At 43.0% G+C, this 21,314-nt stretch overlaps 1 protein-coding gene across 1 annotated transcript in view; it reads right to left on the bottom strand.

Annotated features, from left to right (window-relative positions):
* The window catches only part of tbk1 (TANK-binding kinase 1), a 46,750-nt gene that overhangs the window by 10,574 nt on the left and 14,862 nt on the right, over positions 1-21,314 (bottom strand). The window contains exons 7-16 of the mRNA XM_052030048.1: positions 20,978-21,088; positions 16,290-16,469; positions 14,237-14,433; positions 9,583-9,641; positions 9,384-9,475; positions 6,946-7,047; positions 6,084-6,162; positions 3,890-4,011; positions 3,733-3,809; positions 2,547-2,586 (exon numbers count right to left, since the gene is read on the bottom strand). Of these exons, the coding sequence (XP_051886008.1) occupies positions 2,547-2,586; positions 3,733-3,809; positions 3,890-4,011; positions 6,084-6,162; positions 6,946-7,047; positions 9,384-9,475; positions 9,583-9,641; positions 14,237-14,433; positions 16,290-16,469; positions 20,978-21,088 (1,059 nt within the window). The remainder of the gene's footprint in view (positions 1-2,546; positions 2,587-3,732; positions 3,810-3,889; positions 4,012-6,083; positions 6,163-6,945; positions 7,048-9,383; positions 9,476-9,582; positions 9,642-14,236; positions 14,434-16,289; positions 16,470-20,977; positions 21,089-21,314) is intronic.

Genomic DNA, 21,314 nt, shown 5'->3' with positions numbered 1-21,314 from the left:
TCAGATCCCTGAAGAATGGATAGGTAGTTGTGCATTCATCAAGATGCAAAACTGGACAGCGGGGTGGATTGCCAGCTTTCCTTTTCAGCAGGATACTTTGCTGTAACTAGTGTTTCTGAAACCAAACAACCAGAGCAGATATTACTGAGCGCTTCACTACCATAGCAGCTGGAGGGATAACCTTTTGAGGATATTTCAATCTCTCTCTTTAATAGTGATTTTTGCATTCCTCTGAAGAAGAAGAACACATTGAAAAGGGAAAAAATTAAGCTAGAGGGCAAAAAAGGAGCAATTTTAAAAAAAAATCCACACCAATAGCAACATGGTGTTTTCAACAGGGACATGGATAGGAAAGGTTTAGAGGGATATGGGCCAAATGCGGACAAATGGGATTAGCTTAGATGTGAATCTTGTTTGGCATGGACCAGTTGGGTTGAAGGGTCTATTTCTGTGCTGTAATGACTCTATGGTGTCTTTAAGCACCAAAACTTTACTGCAGCAATAGCAAAAAAAGACCGATACCAAGGCAAATGAACCTTAGGGCAGACTTAGTCAGAGGCAGGTTTAAGGATGTATTTAAAATGGAATTACAGAGCTCCAGGTCTGGGCTGCTGAAGGTAATGGTGGAGCAAATTCCGGGATGATAAATCGGTCAGAAGTCGAGGCTCTCCAATTTCAGAAGGTTATAGGCTGAAAGAGGTCACAGAGATTCCCCACCTCGATAACCATGGAGGTGTGGTGGGCGAGGGAAAGAGGGGCGTGGAAACAGTCACTGAAAGAATCAGAGCATTGGGTCATTGCTGAACGAGCAGAGGGGTGGAGAGGGGACAAATGGGATATGGTACAGAGCAGAGGGCACCCTTGCAAAATGTTCACCAATAAAGGGGGAGAAAACACTGGTCTGGCTTAAAAGTGATTCCAGTCCTGCACCCTTTGGTATTGGTTTAATATTGTCACTTGTACCAAGGTACAGTGAAAACTGTCTTGCATACCGATCGTACAGGTCAATTCATTACACGGTGCAGTTACATTGAGTTAGTACAGAGTGCATTGAGGTAGTACAGGTAAAAACAATAACAGAATATACAGTAAAGTGTCACAGCTACAGAGAAAGTGCAGTGCAATAAGGTGCAAGGTCACAACAAGGTAGATCGTGAGGTCAGAGTCCATCTCATCGTATAAGGGAACCATTCAAAGGTCTTCTGCCTTCTCAAGTTGCCGAACAAACCAGTGAATTCAGGGCAATTATTGAACTTTTCAACAACTACAGAACAGAGCAACTTTTCCCAGGGTTGGGGAGTCAAGAACTAGAGGGCAAAGGTTTAGGGTGAGAAGAGAAAGATTTAATAGGAACCTGAGGGGCAACTCCACCACCCAGAGGGTGGTCTGTATATGTAACATGCTGCCACAGGAAGTGGTTGAGGCAGGTACATTAACAACATCTGAAAGACACTTGAACAGGTACATGGATAGGAAAGGTTTAGAGGGATATGGGCCAAATGCAGACTAGCTTAGATGGGTGTCTTGGCCAGCATGGACCAGTTGGGCCAAAGGGCCTGTGTCCGTGCTGTATGACTCTACTTGTGGCAATAACATAGTCTTTATCAGGGATTTTCATTGCGTGAATGATTAAAGAGAAACTTGGGTGCAAGGTGGAGGAAAACCCAAGTTAAAGGCTTGTCAGCCTATTGGAGACCGGGCTGAACTTCCTCATGCACTAAGGGGATCGAAAATCTAGCCAGTCTTCCTTACTGGTCTCTGCTCCTCCCCACCCCAGTTTTCCCTCAATGTGGTGGGCTCTAGCAATCCAATTCATCTGGGGCCTGGAGCAGGAGAATCATTAGTTGTATCTTGTGAAAGATGCTTCACAGCCCAACAAAACAGCTTTGAAAACTGTTGACAACGATGGCATTTCCTGTGAAGAATTAGAGCTGGTGTACTGAGTCCGCCCAGAGCCTAATTAGCAATACAGATGGCACAGCTTACAGTGGTTATCCGAATTATGCAACGGGTAGAGGATGTGGGATATATGAAAATAGCCTCGCCAGCATTAAGCAACACTGAAACCAAGCTACTCTGAATGGTGCCAATCATGCAGGAAGTCTCAGATTAGCACTGGACAGACATTCTCCTCTGTCTCCTCTCCAGGAGGCTCTAATAGAGGGAAAACCATAAACTGTTTTTTTGTGTGTGTTCCAGAGCTTTGGTCAATGTGTCAAGGGCAAAAATTGATGGGAACCGTGGAAGTTAGATGCACCGGAAACTGAAATACTGGGCACTAAGAAGATTCAAAGGAATTATATACAAGCAAAAGAATTATTTTATCTTGCCTGTTACCGTGGCTCAATACAAATTATCGAGGGATATTCTGTTGCAAAACTTAAAAATAATTGTAAGCTCAATATTTTGAACAATCTTGAAAGGAAACTACAGAAATTTAGCATGAAAGCAAACTAACTAGCATTTGTATGAGACCTCAGCATGTAAAAAATATCAACTTTTACAGCATGGGCAATTGACAAACTCGGTGTGTACTGAATACTTACTTATCAAATTTGTGAATCTGCTCCTCATTATAAGGCAGCTCTGGAAGAGAAACAACGGTCTGGGTAATATCCTTGAAGTTTGGAAGTAATAAATACAAGATGATATGCAACACTAACTGCAAAAGAATTCTGGAAAGACTCCTTCACCCCAAACAGTGGTAAGGATGTAGGAGTTGCTACCGCAAGAAGCAGTGAACAGTTAAGCAATATTTAGGAAGAAGCTGGATAAGTACAAGAGAGAAAAGCAGCAGATAGGTTGAGAGGGCGAGGTGAGTTGAGCTGAGGAATAAATAAATAGTTTTATGGTCTAACTGCTACATAATACTTTGTAATCAATGCGGAAACTATCTTAATGACCAGGCCCAGGAAATAAGGAGATTGTACAGCTCCTCGGACATTTACTTCACTGCACATCACAAGAAACAGTGGGGTTAGGCTCTACCACATCATCAAGCACATCCATTTTCCCCAGCTGGAACCTTGATTCCATCATTCCCAAATGTCTGTCTCAGCCAATGTCAGAGTATCCACAGGTCTCTGAAGTGGAGAACCTTAAATGTCCACAACCTTTTCCTGTGTCTCTGTCACGTAGATCGGCTGTGGATTTTAAGATGCACACCCTTAAGATATTTCTGTCTGATTTTGATAACTAATGCATTGAAATGAATAGGTCTATTTACTTCTTCTTCCACAGAAGGAGCAGTGGCACCTGTCACCACCTCCCCCAGCCACATCCCAATGAGAGATACACCAGTGTACCTAGGGACATGGCTGTTCCTCTGGTTAATCACAAGCATCACAGAAAAAATATTTTGTTCTGCATTCCCAAACCTTCTCCTACAAGGAGCAGCCCTTCGACAATGAGAGTTGTTCAACATCACACCTTCCATGCACGGTTAGCTAGGAAAGCCTTCCCACTCCCCACCTCTTCAACTCCAGTTTTACAGGGATTAGGCAGGGGAATGGGACCAACCAGACAGTTCAGAAGTTGAAGGAGACTCAGTGGGCCGAATATTCCCTCCTACGTCGTAATGACTCTGCAAGTGACATTCTTAAGAAGGCCATATCCTTCCATTAACAGCAAGATTTTTTTTAAAAAGGGTCACTGTTACTCAAAGGTCACTGTCCCCTCAGCCAGTAAGTGATGGACCACCCTGCCACAGTGTATATAACATTGCCTACTTACTGTGCATTGCTTTGTCCTTTTTGAACTGATGATAGATGTCAGTTATCAAGTCCAGAAGAACCTGAAGTTTCTCAGTGCTGGAAGAAAAAAATGTCTGATTTTAAACACAATGACTGGTAGCTTTACTAAACACTAATATTTGGAAACTTAAGCTTACATTTTGTCCTCTGGATGTGTCCCAACTTGATATGTCCAGTGATCTGACAGCTGGCTACCAGGTAAAAATGCACCCTCGATATCCTTCAAATTGTGGTCAATGGAGTCCAAAGAACCTGCCAACTGTACAACAGTGTTACATGGTTCAAGTGTAATGGAGGGAGACCAATACCTGGTACAGACTATGTAAGGAACACGAGCAGGGCATTCAATCCCTCAAGCCTGCTCTGCCATTTGGTAAGATCATGGCTGATCCAATCTTGGTTTCAGCTCACATTCCTACTATCTCCCCATACTCCTCAATTCCCCTGTAGTTCAAACGTCTGTAAATCTCCACCTCAGTGACTGTCACCACAGCTCTGAAAAGAAATTCCTCCTCGTCACCATCTTAAATCGGTGACCCCTTACTCTGAAGCTCCAGATATCTCCTCCACAGAAACATCAGCTCAGTGTCAGATTCAGATTAGTTTACCATCATATACACCAGGATGAAGTGAAATTCCTTGCTCGTGTGAAGTAGTATAGATGGTAATAATAAATACAGCCACGAGTGCAAAGTCCCACCTTGTTGGTGCCCCTCAGAATCTTGTATGTTTCAATAAAATCACCTCTCATTTCTCTTAACTCCAATAAGCACGTCCCCAACCTGCTCAACCTCTCCCTTTATCCCAGGAATTAATTCTCTCAGCACCACTTCCAACGTAAGCACACTTTTCCTTAAATACAGAGACCAAAACTGTACACAGCACTCCAGGTCCTGTCCCATCAGTGTCCCATAACATTGCATCAAATCTTCCCTATATTTCTACTCCATATCCCTTGCAATTAATGCCAGCATTCCATTAGCCTTTCTAATTACTTGTTGTACCTGCATCCCTGCTATTTGTGTTTCATGCACTAGGAAAGCCAGGATCTCTTTGTACTACAACATTTTGGATTCTCGTTCCACTTAAATAATAATTTGCTTTCTCATTTTCCCTTCCAAAGTGGGAAACCATACATTTCTCCACATCATATTCCACCTGCCAACTTCTTGCCCACTCATTTAATCTATCTGAATCCCACCAAGCAGTACAGAAGGAAATTAACAGGCAGCGAGTTACTCCTCAAAGTTCAAATATACATCTGCAGGGCATGTCATAATCAATCCATCATGCAACTTACCCAAGTCTTATAGCCTTATTAAAGTCTACAAAATATTTTTGTTGGTGATTCCTTCTGAAATTCTAACTGAAGATTACCAAGCACATACCACCAGACTCAAGGACAGCTAAAGCACGTACTACTAGACTCAAGGACAGCTTCTATCCCGCTGTCATCAGACTCTTGAATAGACCTTTCATACGCTATAGATGATTTCTTGATCTCCCAATCTACCTCATCGTGGCCCTTGCACTTTATTTGTCTACCTGCACTGCACTTTCTCTGTAGCTGCTACATTTTATTCTGCATTCTATTTTCTTTTTACTATCTCGATGTACTTGCGTGTGCCATGATCTGCATGGATGGCATGCAAACAGAAGTTTTTCCACTGTACCTCAGTACATGTGACAATAATAATAAATCAAACCAAACCATATGTCCTTTTTGCTAACTTCAAACAGCTCAAGTTACTTGTTGGGGGGGGGGGGGGGGGGGGAGAGTGGGTCACAATTGTTAACAGTGTCTTTTAATCATCCCCTGAAAGACTGTAACAGATGCCTTCTTTTTATATAAACTCAATGTGCCTGAAGTTACTTTCTCCAAGCAATACTCCATTCCTTGGAAACATAAACAGAACTCTACACCAGTCACTCTCAGTAATATGCAAACTTCAAAGTCTGAAGCACTTTTCTAAACTGATGCTGCCTGGTCAATAATAAACCCAGGATGTTTTACCTTTGCACCTTCATTAAACCAGCAACTGACACAAAGCAATATGACTCAATTCTTCATTGTTACAAGGTTAAAATGCTAAAACTCTCTACTGAACAACACTGACAGTATCTTCATCACACACACACAGCTTGGTTCAAGATAGCTCCCTAGTAGCATTTCAAGGTCAATGAATGCAGGCTTTAAGAGCACCACATTCCATTAAAGGATAAAGGAGCATTAAATAAGATGGATATACTAAAAAAAATCTGTGGAAGCAAATGGAAGATCAATTCTGGCCTCCAGTTCTACAAGCAGAGTGACGATGGTCGATCACTTACACGGAGAAGCTTGTTGTGTATTTCTGGAATTTCATCCAGTTCTGATGGCAGTATGGTTGTCTGCAGCAAACAGTTATACCTATCAAACATAGACGAGGCAACAAAGAAGACCATTAGCCCAGGTCCAATATATTTTGTCATGATGGTAAAATTATCTGGATTAACAAAATTTAGCTTTATCGCAAAAGCAACCCATAACGGCAGTCTGAATTTACAGGAAAAAATGTAGTAAGTGAATTTAATACTTAGTCGAGATTCTAATCTCTCCTCCAACCACAGACCTTCGTCTGTTTTCAATCCCCATCCCACTTTTCACTACTCCTTAGATATCATATCTGTTAACTCCTACATAGAGCAACACAGAGTCAGAGCAATACAGCACAGTCCATGCCAACCACAGTGCCAACCCAGCTAGTCCCAATTTCCTGCATTCGGCCCATATCCCTCCAAGCCCCACCCCTCCATGTACCTATCCAAGTGCTTCTTAAATGATACTATTGTACCTGCCTCACCCACTTCCTCTGGCAGCTCACTGCATGATTTCTGATGAAGGTTCATGGACTTGAAAATTTAATTATTTCTCTCTGTCCACAGATGCTGGGTATTCCCAGGATTTTCTTTTTTGAGATTTCTAGCATCTACTATATTTTGCTTTGGACTCATTAAAGAAAAAAAAATAACATTCAATAATATTTTTTAAAAATAACATTAGTTTACATCTTGTGGAGGCAGGAAGAAGCAATGAGGAAGACTCCATTCTCATCTCTGATGCCTTGCTTCAAAAGTCTCTTCTGCTAAGCTTGAAGCAAAATGTCCGTAATACCAATGAAGAGCGAGTTATGACTACAAGACCAATACTTACAGATTTCTGGCCCTTTCCACAGTGGTGATGCAGTAATTTAGCTTCAGAATTACTTCAGTCTTCTTGTGTAAAGTCTCACGAAAATTGTCCATGATGATTCGACTAGGAGAGAGAGAAAAACTACAAGTTCAAATTAAAGTCCACCGGGAGAGTACATTTTTGGCATTCAGTGTACAGGTACTTGCAATGTTGTGGGTGGGAGAGGGGAGTTGATCTGTGGGACCTGGGAGTCATATCTTCTCAAGTTTCTTGGTTATTTTTGCAACTATCAGCGGTATGATAACATGTCGGGTAATTCAGGAGGTAGAACCGAAGGTTCAATGGAGACACAAGAGAATGCAGATGCTGGAATCTGCAGTAACAAACAATCTGCTGGAGGAACTCGGTGGGTAGAGCAGCATCTGTGGGAGGAAAGGAATTTTCAATGTTTCAGGTCGAAACCCTGCATCAGTCCTGATACAGGGTTCCAACCCGAAGCCTCAAAAATTCCCTTCCTCCCACAGGTGCTGCTCCACCCGTGGAGTTCCTCCAGCAGATTGTTGATCTAATGACACAAATTCAAGTTCCACAGCACTAAATACTGGCCTCACAAAGCAATATGATATTAAGCAGCTATTTCCTTCTCCGTGTGGAATTGGTGGCAGGGAACATGGAGGTGATTTGACAGAGCCGAGTAGTCACCAGACTCGATGTCGCTCAACTTTCGTTAAATGCCGTTGACCCTTCTATGCGGGTATTTTCCCTTCAATCTTAAACAATTGGGATTTAATTCATACAATGCAAACTGGGCGGTTAATTCGCCACTGTAAGTTGCCCCTAGTGTGTAAGTGAGGGGTAGAATCTAGGGGTAGCTGATGCGGATGTTAAGAGAATGAAAATAGGTTAGGATAGGATTAGTGTAAATTGAATGGTTGATGGTCAGCACGGACTCGATGGGCCTGTCTCTGTGCTGTACGACTATGAAGTGTGGCAGGTGACATGGGAGTAAGTCTTCAAGTGCCATATCTGGCCCTATTCCCCAAAAGTTGAGTTTTCCTCTGAGGTTTAATAATTCTGAAATCGTTAGAATTTCCCCTTGGAAATAAAGGCAGAGATAGCTCATGGGAGGCCCAAACAGTGGCTGCATGAAAAACCATCACTGCATTCCAGCATCTTTCAAACAGTTCAAGGACTGTGCAAGAGTACTGAGGGACAGCTGCGCCTTCAGAATGCTTGCTTCCACACTAGTCATTAAACCAAGACCCAATGTAACTGCACTGAGTAATGAATTGATCTGTACGAATGGTATGCAAGACAAGTTTTTCACTATACCTCGGTACAAGTGACAATAATAAACCAATACCAATACCTCCCCTGTTCTCTCAGGCGGATGGAATAGACCCAATGGCATTAGTTTGAAGAGAAGCAGGGCAGTTACCCAAGTGTTCTGGTTAATAATAATCCCCCAATGAACATCAGTAAACCAGATTGTTTGGTTATTGTCACATTGTGATTTTTAGGAATTCATTCTATGCAAATTAACTGTGGTGTTTCCCAGAATACAATCACGACTACACCTCAGAAATACTTCATTGGTTGCAAAGTGCCTCAGGACACCCTGAAAGGTACATCTTAAGTGCTATTCAAGTGCAACTTTTCTTTTGATTCATGATTATCAGATACCTTCAAAGTTTATTGTGTCCAAGCAACTTCTAGTCTTGAAAGGCAGAAATAAATAGTCAGAGTTAAATTAAAACAATTAAATTAGAAATAAACCTCATGAGCCTCACTTAAAATTTGCTATCACATAATTAAGTTCATGCTCAGGAGTGCAGTGTGGTGGCAACAACTTGGACTAGTACAGCATCATTTACACGGTAGTGGAGCACTTAGTGTAATGTTATTACAGCTCCGGCGACCCGGGTTTAATGCCCGTCACTGTCTGTAAGGAGTTTGTACGTCCTCCCTGTGTCTGCGTGGCAACACTTGCGGGCTGCCCCCAGCACATTCTCAGTAACACAAGAAGACACATTTCACTGTGTGTTTTGATGTACGTGTGACTAATAAATAAATATACACTGTTCAAAAGTCACAAAGTGCTTCATGGAAACTTTCCTTGACAAAAACTGACACCAAGTAGAAGGTCAGTTTATTGCTTCCTTAGTCAAAGAGGTAGGTTTTACATAGCGTAAGGAAGGCAAAAAACAGACACAGTAAAGTTTAGGAAGGGAATCGTACAACTTCGGGCTGAACGGCTGGGGCTTGCCCACCATCAATAATGCTGGATATGTCTACGTGAGGCAAAAGTTAGTGTACACAGGGCATTGCTAAAATAACATATGCTTAAAATCACAGAACTTTCAAGAGAGTGACAGGTTTTTTGCATTTCGAATGCAGAAGAAAACTGTTAAAAGCAAATTTTCGACATATTTTTGTAACTGAGAAAACAATTTACTCACATCAACCATCGAACACCCTTCCTCACCAGTTCCTGATGGTGCAACAGCGAGGAGGCTATTTTCTGTATTTGGCAAACGACACCTTTAACATTCTAGGGCAGAAAATCCAATATTCAGTTTGACATTTTCTCAGAATTTCATGGTAGTGTTGAAACTTGCAGGAAATCAATACTTAGAGGAAGGTCAAAACAAACCTAACCTTTGTACAGGAGGCATCGAGCTCCAAATCGTAACGAGGATGCAACTTTGGAATGGAAGCTGCGATAGAAAATATGATTTCATTATTGATCCAATAATGGATGTTGATGAATACCAATGCCGATCTGGCCCTACTTTGGATCGTTATTAAAAGTAATTCTGCTAATAACGCGTTACCACAATACAAATCAATTATAACACAATTGATATTATTATCATGGTTCATTTGCACACTGCCTTCTTATTTCTTTTATACTTTATATTTGTGTAAGTATGTTTGTTTTATTTTATAGTTATAATTGCTCTTATCAAATTACTGTTTTGGTTTTTATTAGGCAAGGGAGTGCCATCGTAATCTCATTGTGTTGTTGTTGTTGCAACAGTACAATGACAAATAAAGAAATAGACTGGAGAACACTACTTGCATTATGCGGGCTGCAGTGGTTATAGGAAAACCTGTTTGAATCTTTGAAGGCAGCCTGTTCTACCATAACACGACTTTCTACAATGCGAGGTTTGATAGGAACTTAACTATCGTGTTATAGTAGAACTACTCGTACCAGGAACGGACATACACCTAGCAGAAGGAAAACAAAAATCCCATAGCTGTGTATAGAGGGACAAGAAGACAAAAGAAAAAGAATGGGGTGTGACCTGAAGCTCTGAAGACGATTCCACCCCACCCCCAAACACAGGATCGTAAGTGGAGGCAAGTGACTTAGGGAGATCAGTTTCAAGCTCTGGAACTATGTGGCTGAAAGCACAGACGTCAATATTAAAGTGAAGGAGATGGTCAGCAGGAAGGACATGAAAGAAAATATCAATCCATATAGAACCATCGCTGATTAGTGACCGCAAAATTTTCTTTTCCCTTAGTTAAGTGCTCCATGTATTATCCACGGTTAATTTTGCCATCTCCTTTTCCAAATGGCTGTTACATCATCTGAGAATATTGACTGTGCAAACGCAGGGCGCATCAGTCAGGTGTGGTAGCAAAGGTTGCCCTAAGTGAACATTGGAGGCACGAGAGACCGCAGGTGCTGGAATCTGGAGCAACAAAGCGCTGGAGGATCTCAGTCAGGCAGCATCTATGGAGGGAAATAAACAGTCAAGGTTTCAGGTCAAGACCCTTCATCTAGACAAACGTTGACTGCCCATTTCCTTCCATAGACGTTGCCTGACCCACCGAGTTCCTCCACTTCTTTGTGTTGATCCAAGGGTGATGTAATGCTTGTCTTTTAAATGCACTAGTACTTGGATAATTGGACTTTTTGATATAGCTATGTCACTTTTGGACTTCCAACACTGGCAAATTGATTCATTGAACCCATAGGACTGCTATATAGGTTGGAATATAGAACATTACAGCAGAGTAAGGCCCTTCAGCCCACATAGCCCTCCATTTGTCTATCATTAATGCAGCTATCTAAGAGTTTCTTAACTGTCCCTAATGTATCTGCCCCCACAACCTCTGTCGACAGTGTGTTCCATGCACCCTCCACCTTCTGTGTAAAAAACATACCTCTGACATCCCCCCATACCTTCCTCCAATCACCTTAAAATTATGCCCCCTTGTGTTAGTCATTTTAGCCCTGGGAAAAAGTCTCTGACTGTCCACTCGATCTATGCCTCTTCTCATCTTCAACACCTCTATCAAGTCACCTCTCATCCTCCTTCGCTCCGAAGAGAAAAGCTCTAGCTCGCTCAACCTATCCTCATAAGACATGCTCTCCAATCCAGGCAGCATCCTGGTAAATCTCCTCTGCACCGTCTCTAAAGCTTCCACATCCTTCCTACAATGAGGCGACATTACCTCGCGGCTCTTGAACTCAATACCCTGACTAATGAAGGCCAACACACCACATGCCTTCTTAACAATCCTATTGACCTGCGCGGCAACCTTGAGGGATCTATGGATGTGGACCCCAAGTTCCCTCTGTTCCTCCACACTGCTAAGAGTCCTGCCATTAACCTTGTATTCTGCCTTCAAATTCGATCTTCCGAAGTGTATCACTTCACACTTTTCCATATTGAACACAGATCCCTGCGGAACACCACTGGTCACCGACCTCAAGTCAGAATAAGCTCCATCTATAACCACCCTCTGCCTTCTATGGGCGAGTCAATTCTGAATCCACACAGCCAAGTTGCCCTGGATCCCATGCCTCCTGACATTCTGAATGAGCCTTCCATGAGGAATCTTATCAGACGCCTTACTAAAATCCACATACATCACATCCACTGCTCTACCTTCATCAATGTGCTTTGTCACATCCTCAAAGAATTCAATCAAGCTCGTGAGGCACGACCTGCCCCTCACAAAACCACAATGACGGTCCCTAATCAGCCTATGCTTCTCCAAATGCTCATAAATCCTGTCTCTAAGAACCTTCTCCAGTAATTTGTCCACCACTGAAGTAAGACTCACTGGCCTATAATTCCCAGAGTTATCCCTACTCCCTTTCTTGAACAAAGGAACAACATTTGCCACCCTCCAATCACCTGGCACTACTCCTGTGGCCAGTGAGGACACAAAGATCATTGCCAAAGGCGCAGCAATCTCTTCCCTCACTTCCTGTAATAACCTTGGATATATCCCATCTGTCCCTGGTGACTTATCTATCCTAATGCTTTTCAGAAGTTCCAGCACATCCTGTTTCCTCACGTCGACATGCCCTAGCATATCAGCTTGTTGTACGACATTCTCACAGATGTCAAGGTCTCTCTCTCTCTCTGGTGAATACTGAAGCAAAGTATTCATTAAGGACCTCCCCTACTTCTTCCAACTCCAGGCACGTTTCCTCTTTTATCCCTGATCGGTCCTACCCTCACTCTAGTCATCCTCCTATTCTTCACATGCGTGTAGAATACCTTGGGGTTTTCCTTAATCCTACTCACCAAGGACTTCTCATGACCCCTTCTAGCTCTTTTAAGTCCATTCTTAAGCTCCCTCCTGGCTACCTTGTAACTCTCCAGAGCCATCTGATCCTTGCTTTCTAAACCTTAGGTAAGCTTCTTCCTCTTGACAAGATGTTTTATGTCTCTTGTCAACCACGGTTCCTTCACTCTACCATCCTTACCCTGCCTCAATGGGACAAACCTATCCAGAAGCCCATTCAAGTACTCCCTAAACAACCTTCACATTTCTGTTGTGCACTTCCCCAAGAACACCTGTTCCCAATTTACGCTCCCAAGTTCCTGCCTAATACCATCATAATTCCCCCTCCCCCAATTAAATACCTTCCCGTTTCGTCTGCTCCTATCCCTCTCCAAGGCTATGGTAAAGGTCAAGGAGTTATAGTCACTGTCTCCAAAATGCTCTCTCACCCCTTCTCCCCCCTTCCCTTCTGCGCCACACAACCAGGCTCAGTGCCAGAAACTTGGGCACTGCGGCTTTCCACTGGTAGGTCGTCCCCCCCCAAACAGTATCCAAAGCGGTATACCTGTTATTGAGGGGAACGGCCATAGGGGTACTCTGCACTATCTGCCTATTCTCCTTCCTTCTCCTGAGTCACCCAGCTACCTGCCTCCCGCAGCTTAGGAGTGACTGCCTCCCTGTAGCTCTTATCTATGAACTCCTCCTTCTCCCGTAGGAGCCAAAGGTCATCCAGCTGCAGCTCCAGTTTCCTAACACGGTCTGTAAGGAGCTGCAGCTGGATGCACCTCGTGCAGATGTAGCTGTCAGGGAGACTGGAGGTCTCCCAGCATCTCACAAGATGAACACACCACTGACCCTGGAACCATTCTCAAAATTTCTCTGTTTGTTAGCAAATAGAATTTGGATTTAGCTTTTCCTGCTAACTATGGCTACAGTCAGAATGATGGCTTAATATCTATTTGAGTGGTCATTCCAAGTTTTGAAACCTCTATGAGTTATAACCATGTTGATGGTTCTTCCTCAATCCCAACTACAGGCCTGTATTACGTTTAAATGCATTATAGTTTCTCGCCCTGGCTACTCTGACAACCTCAGCATCACTTCTGCCACCGAGGAGGACAAGGGCAGGAAGCGCATGGGAACACCACCACCTGCAGGTTCCCCCTCCAAAGCACACACCATTCTGACTTGGAAATATTATTGTCCAGCCTTCATTGCTGTGTCCAAACCCTGTAACTCCCCATCCAACAGCACCATGAGAGCACCTTCACCAGAAGGACTGCAATGGTTCAAGAAAGCAGATCACCGCCACCTTCTCAAGGGGAATTAGGGACAGACAACAAATGCTGGCCTCGTAGACAATGCACAGATCCCGAAGGAGGCACAAGAGACTGCAGGTGCAGGAATCTAGAGCAACAACCTGCTGGAGGGACTCAGCAACAGGGCTTCGTCCCAAAACATCGACAATTCCCTTCCTCGCACAGATCCTGCTCGACTTACTGAGTGCCTCCAGCAGATTGTTTGTTGCACAGATCCTGAATATGGATTTTTAAAAAAAGGCCATTCTGATGACAGAGTCATTGATCTGAAAAGTTAATCATTTCCTTCATCACGGATGCAGCCCAACCTGCCGAACGACTTGCATTTTTATCTGCATCCAGAATCTTGATTTTATAAACTCATCAATTGTTTTCCAATCCCATTATTAAAAAGAGAAGCTACTTAAAATGAGCTTTTGACCACAGTGCTTTAGACTATTCAGTATCTACACACATACGTTCCTGGAAGATCAGTCCGATTATATTCACGGCCTCTCTGCTCGTAAGTATCAGAGGGTTATCTTCCGACGTTTTGGGGAAATGTTGGGTTTGTACGTTGGGATCGAGCTCAAGGGATCGGCCCTCATATATCAGTTCCTGATGCTCAGGAGCAATGTCAGTCTGCTTATAGACCAAGTCAGAAAACACATGGGCCCTGGAAAGGAAGGGAGAAAGCTATAAATATATCTTTATTTAATTACATGTTGGAAGTCAGAAATGTATCTGTAATGAATGCAAAATTGTGACAAAAAAGCTAGCATAAAATCCACTTTACTTCAATTAGCAGTTTGACTGATGACAAAAAAATGTGATCTAGCTATAGGGCAAACTGTCCCTCGGGCCAACCAATCAATATGATCACGTCTGACTTTGGACCCGATCTCCATTTACCTGTCCAATACCCATCAAGTTTGATTCCGCATTAGTCCAAAAATTGAACCCATCTCTGAATATACTAACGACTCGGCATCCATAGCCCTTTTGGGTAGAGGATACCATCAAAAGGAACAAAATCGTATCTGTCATTAGAACATACCACACACACACACACACACACACACACACACCCCCACCCCAGGAAGACAAATCCAATTATATTCACAGCTTCTCTGTTCCTAAGTATCAGGAGGATATCTTCAGACTCGTATCAGACAAATCCTCAGCTGGTGAACCTCTTATTTTGAGACTATGTCCCGTCCCATCAGGGGAAAACATTCTCGCTACGTGATCCCTTAGAATCTTGCATGCTTCAATGAAATGTCATCTTCTAAGTACCAGAAAGTATAGTCCACTCTGCTTATAGTTCACGGAATTGCCACTGAATACTTTACTCATTCAGTACTACATGTTGTGCATGCATATACAAATATAGCACAGGTATTGAACACGTCTGCGCACATGTCCACAGAATCTCAGGATTCCTCATTATAATTTCCACATTCAATGTGGAATATGCCTTGGCTGTCAAGCTGCAATTACTCCCCCTAATGGTGGTGGCCCAGATGTACATTTCTTTTAATTTTTAAATCTACTCAATCTGCTACAAACTTTGCCAGTAAACTATAATATCAATTATTCGTTCTAAGGTGACATTAAAATGGGGATTGTATCACATGTAATATCCTGTCTAATTATTCCCTCGCACAGGTGCAATGAAAAACTTGCCTACAGCAGCATCACAGGCACATAGCATCAGATAAGCAGCATTCACAAGAAAAGCTTAATTTTTTTTTACAAGATAGAATACAATTAGAACAAAATTAGAACAACTAGAACAAATAGTCCCCATTTAAACATAATACTTGATTTATAATACATAATAATGACTAACAGAATAAACTAGACAAAAAATTCTGCAGTTGCTGGAATCTGGAGTAATACACAAAAAGTGCTGGATTAACTCAGCAGGTCAGGCAGCATCTATGGAGGGAAATAAACAGCCAATGTTTCGTGCTGAGACCCTTCATCAGGACTGGAAAGGAAGAGGGCAGAAGCCAGAATAAGGTGGAGGGAGGGGGAGGATAAACTAGCATGTTATCTCTTTCTCTCACACAAGTGCAAACCACAAATATATTACAAAGATGAGAGTTTAATTGTCATTCAAGAAAAAAAGCACTTTTCTCAAAATTAAATCCAAACATAATCCCAGGAGGCTGTGTAATTGGTAGCATTTCCTATCATTCTAACTATTCCACTGGTTTAAGAGGAAGAACAATTTAAAAAGATAACTTCTCATTAATATGAACCCAGCTCAGTAACTGGTTATCATCTGGAGTACGCCAAAAGGTCAAGTTGCTTGTTTTACTATCAACGTCTAATAACCAATTGGACCATTAATCACTGATAAAGAAATCAAGTAATTTACTAATTGACTAAATAGGGAAAAAACATATTTTCTTTCTTCATTATGATATATAGGTTCCAAACAAGTGCACAAAGAATTGTGAACAGAATTCTCAAGTGAAAGCTTGCAGTCTTGCGCAAAGGTTCTCACTTCAACAACGTACATACTTGTTGTAGCTTTGAATGTAAATCTTGTGCAATGTGACTTGCTGCAGAGAGAAGACGTGGATCACAATTCGGTGCAAAACGTCGTTGGTTTCTGCGAAAAACTGATCAAAGCCCCAGCACTTCTCCTGATCAGCTTCAAGGATGTTTGCCAGGATTGGTGTCAGCAAGGACTGTAGGCCTCTGCAAGAGAAAAAGAGCAACAAAGTTATCCAAATTAAAATTTCAAGTGCCATTTCACGTCAGAAACCCTATTCTGAAGGGTCTCCAACCTGAAACATTAACTCTGTTCCTCTTTTCACAGATGCTGCCTGACTTACTGTGTGTTTCCAGCAGTTTGTTTTTTTGGTTTTTATTCCCAGTACCCCCACTGAGTGTGGTCACAGCTTGGTACGGCAACTGCTCTGCCCAGGACCGCAAGAAGCTGCAGAGAGTTGTGGACACAGCCCAGCGCGTCACAGATATCAGCCGCCCCTCCTTGGACTCTGTCTATACCTCTCGCTGCCTTGGTGAAGCAGCCAACATAATCAAAGACCCCACCCACCCAGGTCATTCTCTCTTCTCTCCTCTGCCGTCAGGTAGAAGATACAGGAGCCTGAGGGCATGTACCACCAGGCTTAAGGACAGCTTCTATCCCACTGTGATAAGACTATTGAACGGTTCCCTTTATATGATGAGATGGACTCTGACCTTACGATCTACCTTGTTGTGACCTTGCACCTTATTGCACTGCACTTTTTCTGTAACTGTGCCACTTTACTCTGTAGTGTTATTGTTTTTACCTGTACTACATCAATGCACTCTGTACTAACTCAATGTAACTGCACTGTGTAATGAATTGACCTGTACGATCTGTATGCAAGACAGGTTTTTCCACTGTACCTCGGTACAAGTGACAATAATAAACCAATACCAATGCCATGGAGTTTCCAAAAGGAATCATTATTTAGAACAGAGAACAGTACAGGAACAGGCCCTTTGGCCCACGATGTCTGTGCTGACCCTGATGCCAACTTAAACTGCACACCTGCCTGCATGTGGTCTGTATTCCTCTATTCCCTGCCAGTTCATGTGTCTGTCTAAGAGCCTCTTATATGAATGGGGTGTTTCTACCCAACAAAATTATGGGTCTAAGTGCTGGAACAAAAGACATTTGGACCGATACTTAGACTGGAAAGACATAGGAGGGTCAGGGCCTAAAGCAGACAAATAGGAATAGCATAGAAAGGCATCACTGTCAAAATGGTGGAGATGGGCTGAAATGACCCGTTTCTGTGCTTGATGATTCTACGATCCTAAAAACAGAAAACGTTGGAACTCAACAGGTCAGGCAGCTTCTTTGGAAAGAATAACAGTCAATGTTTCAGGTCTGTGACCCTTCATCAGATCTGATGTTGGTGGTTAGCCTGTAACACCATCCCCAGCCCACCCACCCCGAGATGGCGAGGGCCGGAAAGGGATAGGAAGGTACAGGGGTGGACCAAGTGAAGCTGGGAGCAGGGTAGAAATTGGCTGCTGAAGTGATGAATTTTTCTGAGTTCTGCGTTAAGTGCAGGAAGCAGCAGCAGTGCAGTTGTTCATGTACCAGAGAAAGAATTAAGCAAGTGGGCCCTTAGTAGGACTGAAACAAACAATATTATTAATTGCTGGAAGTCCCTACTCAATTGTGGGAATTCAAGTCTTGAGCCAACCAGCAGAACCCTAATCACAACAGTTTAGCAACACTATGACGACTTTGATCACTTTGCACTACAGCTCAGCACATTACAGAAGCCAGCCTCCTCTCCATGGACTCTGTCTACAATTTTCGCTGCCTTGGTAAAGCAGCCAACATAATCAAAGACCCCATCCACCCATGACATTTGCTCTTCTCCCCCCCTCCCAATGGGCAGAAGATACAAACCACCAGGCTCAAGGACAGCTTCTATCCCGCTGTTATAAGACTGTTGAACTGACCTCTTGTACGATAAGATGGACTCTTCACCTTACAATCTACCTCGTCATGGCCTTGCACCTTATTGTCTGCCTGCACTGCACTTTCTCTGTTACTGTAATGCTTAATTCTGCATTCTGTTATTGTTTTCCCTTGTACTACCTCAATGCACTGTTGTAATAAAATGATCTGTATGGATGGCATGCAAAACAAAGTAGTTCACTGTATCTCGGTACATGTGACAATAATAAGCCAATTTAATTTTTTGTTCTAATTGTATTCATTCTTGTAAAAATTGTGTAAAATTTATGTTTTTCTTGTGAATGCTGCTTATCTGATGCTATGTGCCTGTGATGCTGCTGTAGGCAAGTTTTTCATTGCACTTGTGTGTACATGTACTTGTGCACATGACAATAAACTCAACTTTGACTTTCACAGAAGGACTGCAGCAATTCAAGATACAACTCACCACCCCATTCTCCAATACAATTAGAGACAGACAATAAATGCTAGTCTTGCGAGTGACACCCACATTTCATAAATGAATAAAAACAAAACATAACATCTTATTAAAAAGAGGTCCACTGACATAAAGGAAGAACCTTGTGAACAAGGAAGAACAATGTTGTGCCGACCTTTAAACCTCGCCTAAGTCTATCTAACCCCTTCCTCCCACATATCCCTCTATTTTAAATTCCTCCATATGCTTATCTAGTAATCTCTTGAATGTGACCAATGTACCTGCCACCACCACTGCCCCAGGCAGTGCATTCCATGCCCCAACCACTCTCTAGGTAAAAAAAAACCTTCGTCTGATATCTCCCTTGAACTTCCCACCCATTACGTTAAAGCCAAGCCCTCTTGTACTGAGCACTGGTGCCCTGGGAAAGGGGCGTCCTAAAGCACCTTAGAGCCAATGTGAAAAAAAAATAACCTGTTGGGAGAACAACGGGTTCAACAGCATCTGTGGATGGTCAAGGTTTCAGGACAAGACCCTGCATCAGGACTGATGCACGGTGCTCACTATGTGGCCTCCATTGGCGGGACCAAACGTAGACGAGGCAACGGTTTTGCAGTGCACCTGCGCCCTGTCCGCAACGACCATCTTGAGCTTCCAACAGCACATCAGTTCAACTCCCCTTCCCACTCCCACACTGTCTGCCCCTGGTTTTCTCCACTGCCTCAGTGAGGCCACATGCAAGTGACAACAACACCATCTCATATTCTGCTTGAGTACCCTAGAGCCCAATGGTTTGACCATTGAGTTTTCCAATTTTGGGTAACCCACTCAAGGTGATATTTTCCCACTTCCACCAGTCCCGTTCCCCCCCCCTAGGGTCTCTCTCCCTTTGTTCACCTTTTCCATCCCTCCCTACTTGTTAAACAAAAACGCTCCACACCCGCATCTTACAGCCAATGATGTGTTTCTTGAAATGGGGTCACTTGGAATGCAAAGTCTCTTCACAACAGGTGGGTCTGATGAGTAGGCTTGTGTGGGGCATTAGACCATAGAACACTACAGCACAGTACAGGCCCTTCAGCCCAATGTTGTGCTGACATTTTATCCTGCTCTAAGATCTATCTCACCCTTCCCTCCCACATAGCCCCCTATTTTTCTATCATTCATGTGTCTATCTAAGAGTCTCTTAAATGTCCCTAATGTATCTGCCCCCACAACCTCTGCCGGCAGTGCGTTCCACACACCCACCACTCGCTGTGTAAAAAAACTTACCCGACACCCCCCTTATATCTTCCTCCAATCACCTTAAAATTATGTCCCCTCGTGTTAGCCATTGTCGCCCTGGGAAAAAGTCTCTGACTGTCCACTCGATCTATGCCTCTTATCATCTTGTACACCTCTATCAAGTCACCTCTCACCCTCCTTCTCTCCAAAGAGAAGGTCCTAGTTCACTCAACCTATCCTCATAAGACATGCTCTCCAATCCAGGCAGCATCCTGGTAAATCTCCTCTGCACTCTCTCTAAAGCTTCCACATCCTTCCTATAATGAGGTGACCAGAACTGAACACAATTCTCCAAGTGTGGCCTGACCAGGGTTCTATAGAGCTGCAACATCACCTCGCGGCTCTTGAACTCAATACCCCGACTAATGAAGGCCAACACACCATACACCTTCCTAACAACCCTATTCAGCTGCGTGGCAACCTTGAGGGATCTATGGACGTGGACCCCAAGATCCCTCTGTTCCTCCACACTGCTACGAGTCCTGCCATTAACCTTGTATTCTGCCTTCGAATTCAATCTCCCGAAGTGTATCACTTCACACTTATCCAGGTTGAACTCCATCTGCCACTTCTCAGCCCAGGTCTGCATTCTGTCAATATCCTGTTGTTATCTACAGCAACCTTCTACACTATCCACTACACCACCAACCTATGCATCATCAGCAAACTTACTAACCCACCCTTCCATGTCCTCATCCAAGTCATTTATTAACCCCAGGATAGCCTAGATGGACAGAATGGCTTGTTTTGGTGCTGTAGTCTTTTCTATAATTTTATGGCTAGTGAACACATGACTTCCTGTTGTTAAAAAAAAGGTGAAAAATTCTTCACAGTCCTTATGCAAGCTGGCAAGGCAAGTACATCAACACTATAGAACAGTGAAAGGGAGCACAAAGGAAGTACAGGACAAATCCTAGCTACAATGATTACAAACACAGTAGGAAGAATTTTACAAAGTTATAAGGTTATTGCTCGTATTCAATGAATTATCGGTGTTGTCGAGAGCCGACTTACCTAGAAAGGTTGCAAGATATTGGTAATTCACGATGCCAGGCTATTGGTCCATTTTCCGATTTTTGAACCCCAGATATTGTTCCAGGGGGTTTCTCTGTGATTATTCTGTACCTAAAATTGAACAGTACAGTTACCTCCTCAGATACAAGAATGTTTCACAAAGTCGGGTGGCATTAACTCTGTGTGGCCAAGAGCCATGGGATTTACACTATGCCTTTAACACAAGAAAGGTACAATGGAGATGGAGCTGGGACCAGGAATGAGAAGAATTAAGAGTGGAAAGAGGCATGATTAAAAAAGGTAGCACCCAAAGACGATTTTTGAAAGTGCAGAGCAA

The sequence above is a fragment of the Pristis pectinata genome, chromosome 15 (assembly GCF_009764475.1).
Source record: "Pristis pectinata isolate sPriPec2 chromosome 15, sPriPec2.1.pri, whole genome shotgun sequence".
In the NCBI taxonomy this organism is placed as follows: domain Eukaryota; kingdom Metazoa; phylum Chordata; class Chondrichthyes; order Rhinopristiformes; family Pristidae; genus Pristis; species Pristis pectinata.
The sequence above is the reverse complement of the archived record's forward strand: the minus strand, read 5'-3'. Positions and strand labels throughout refer to the sequence as shown.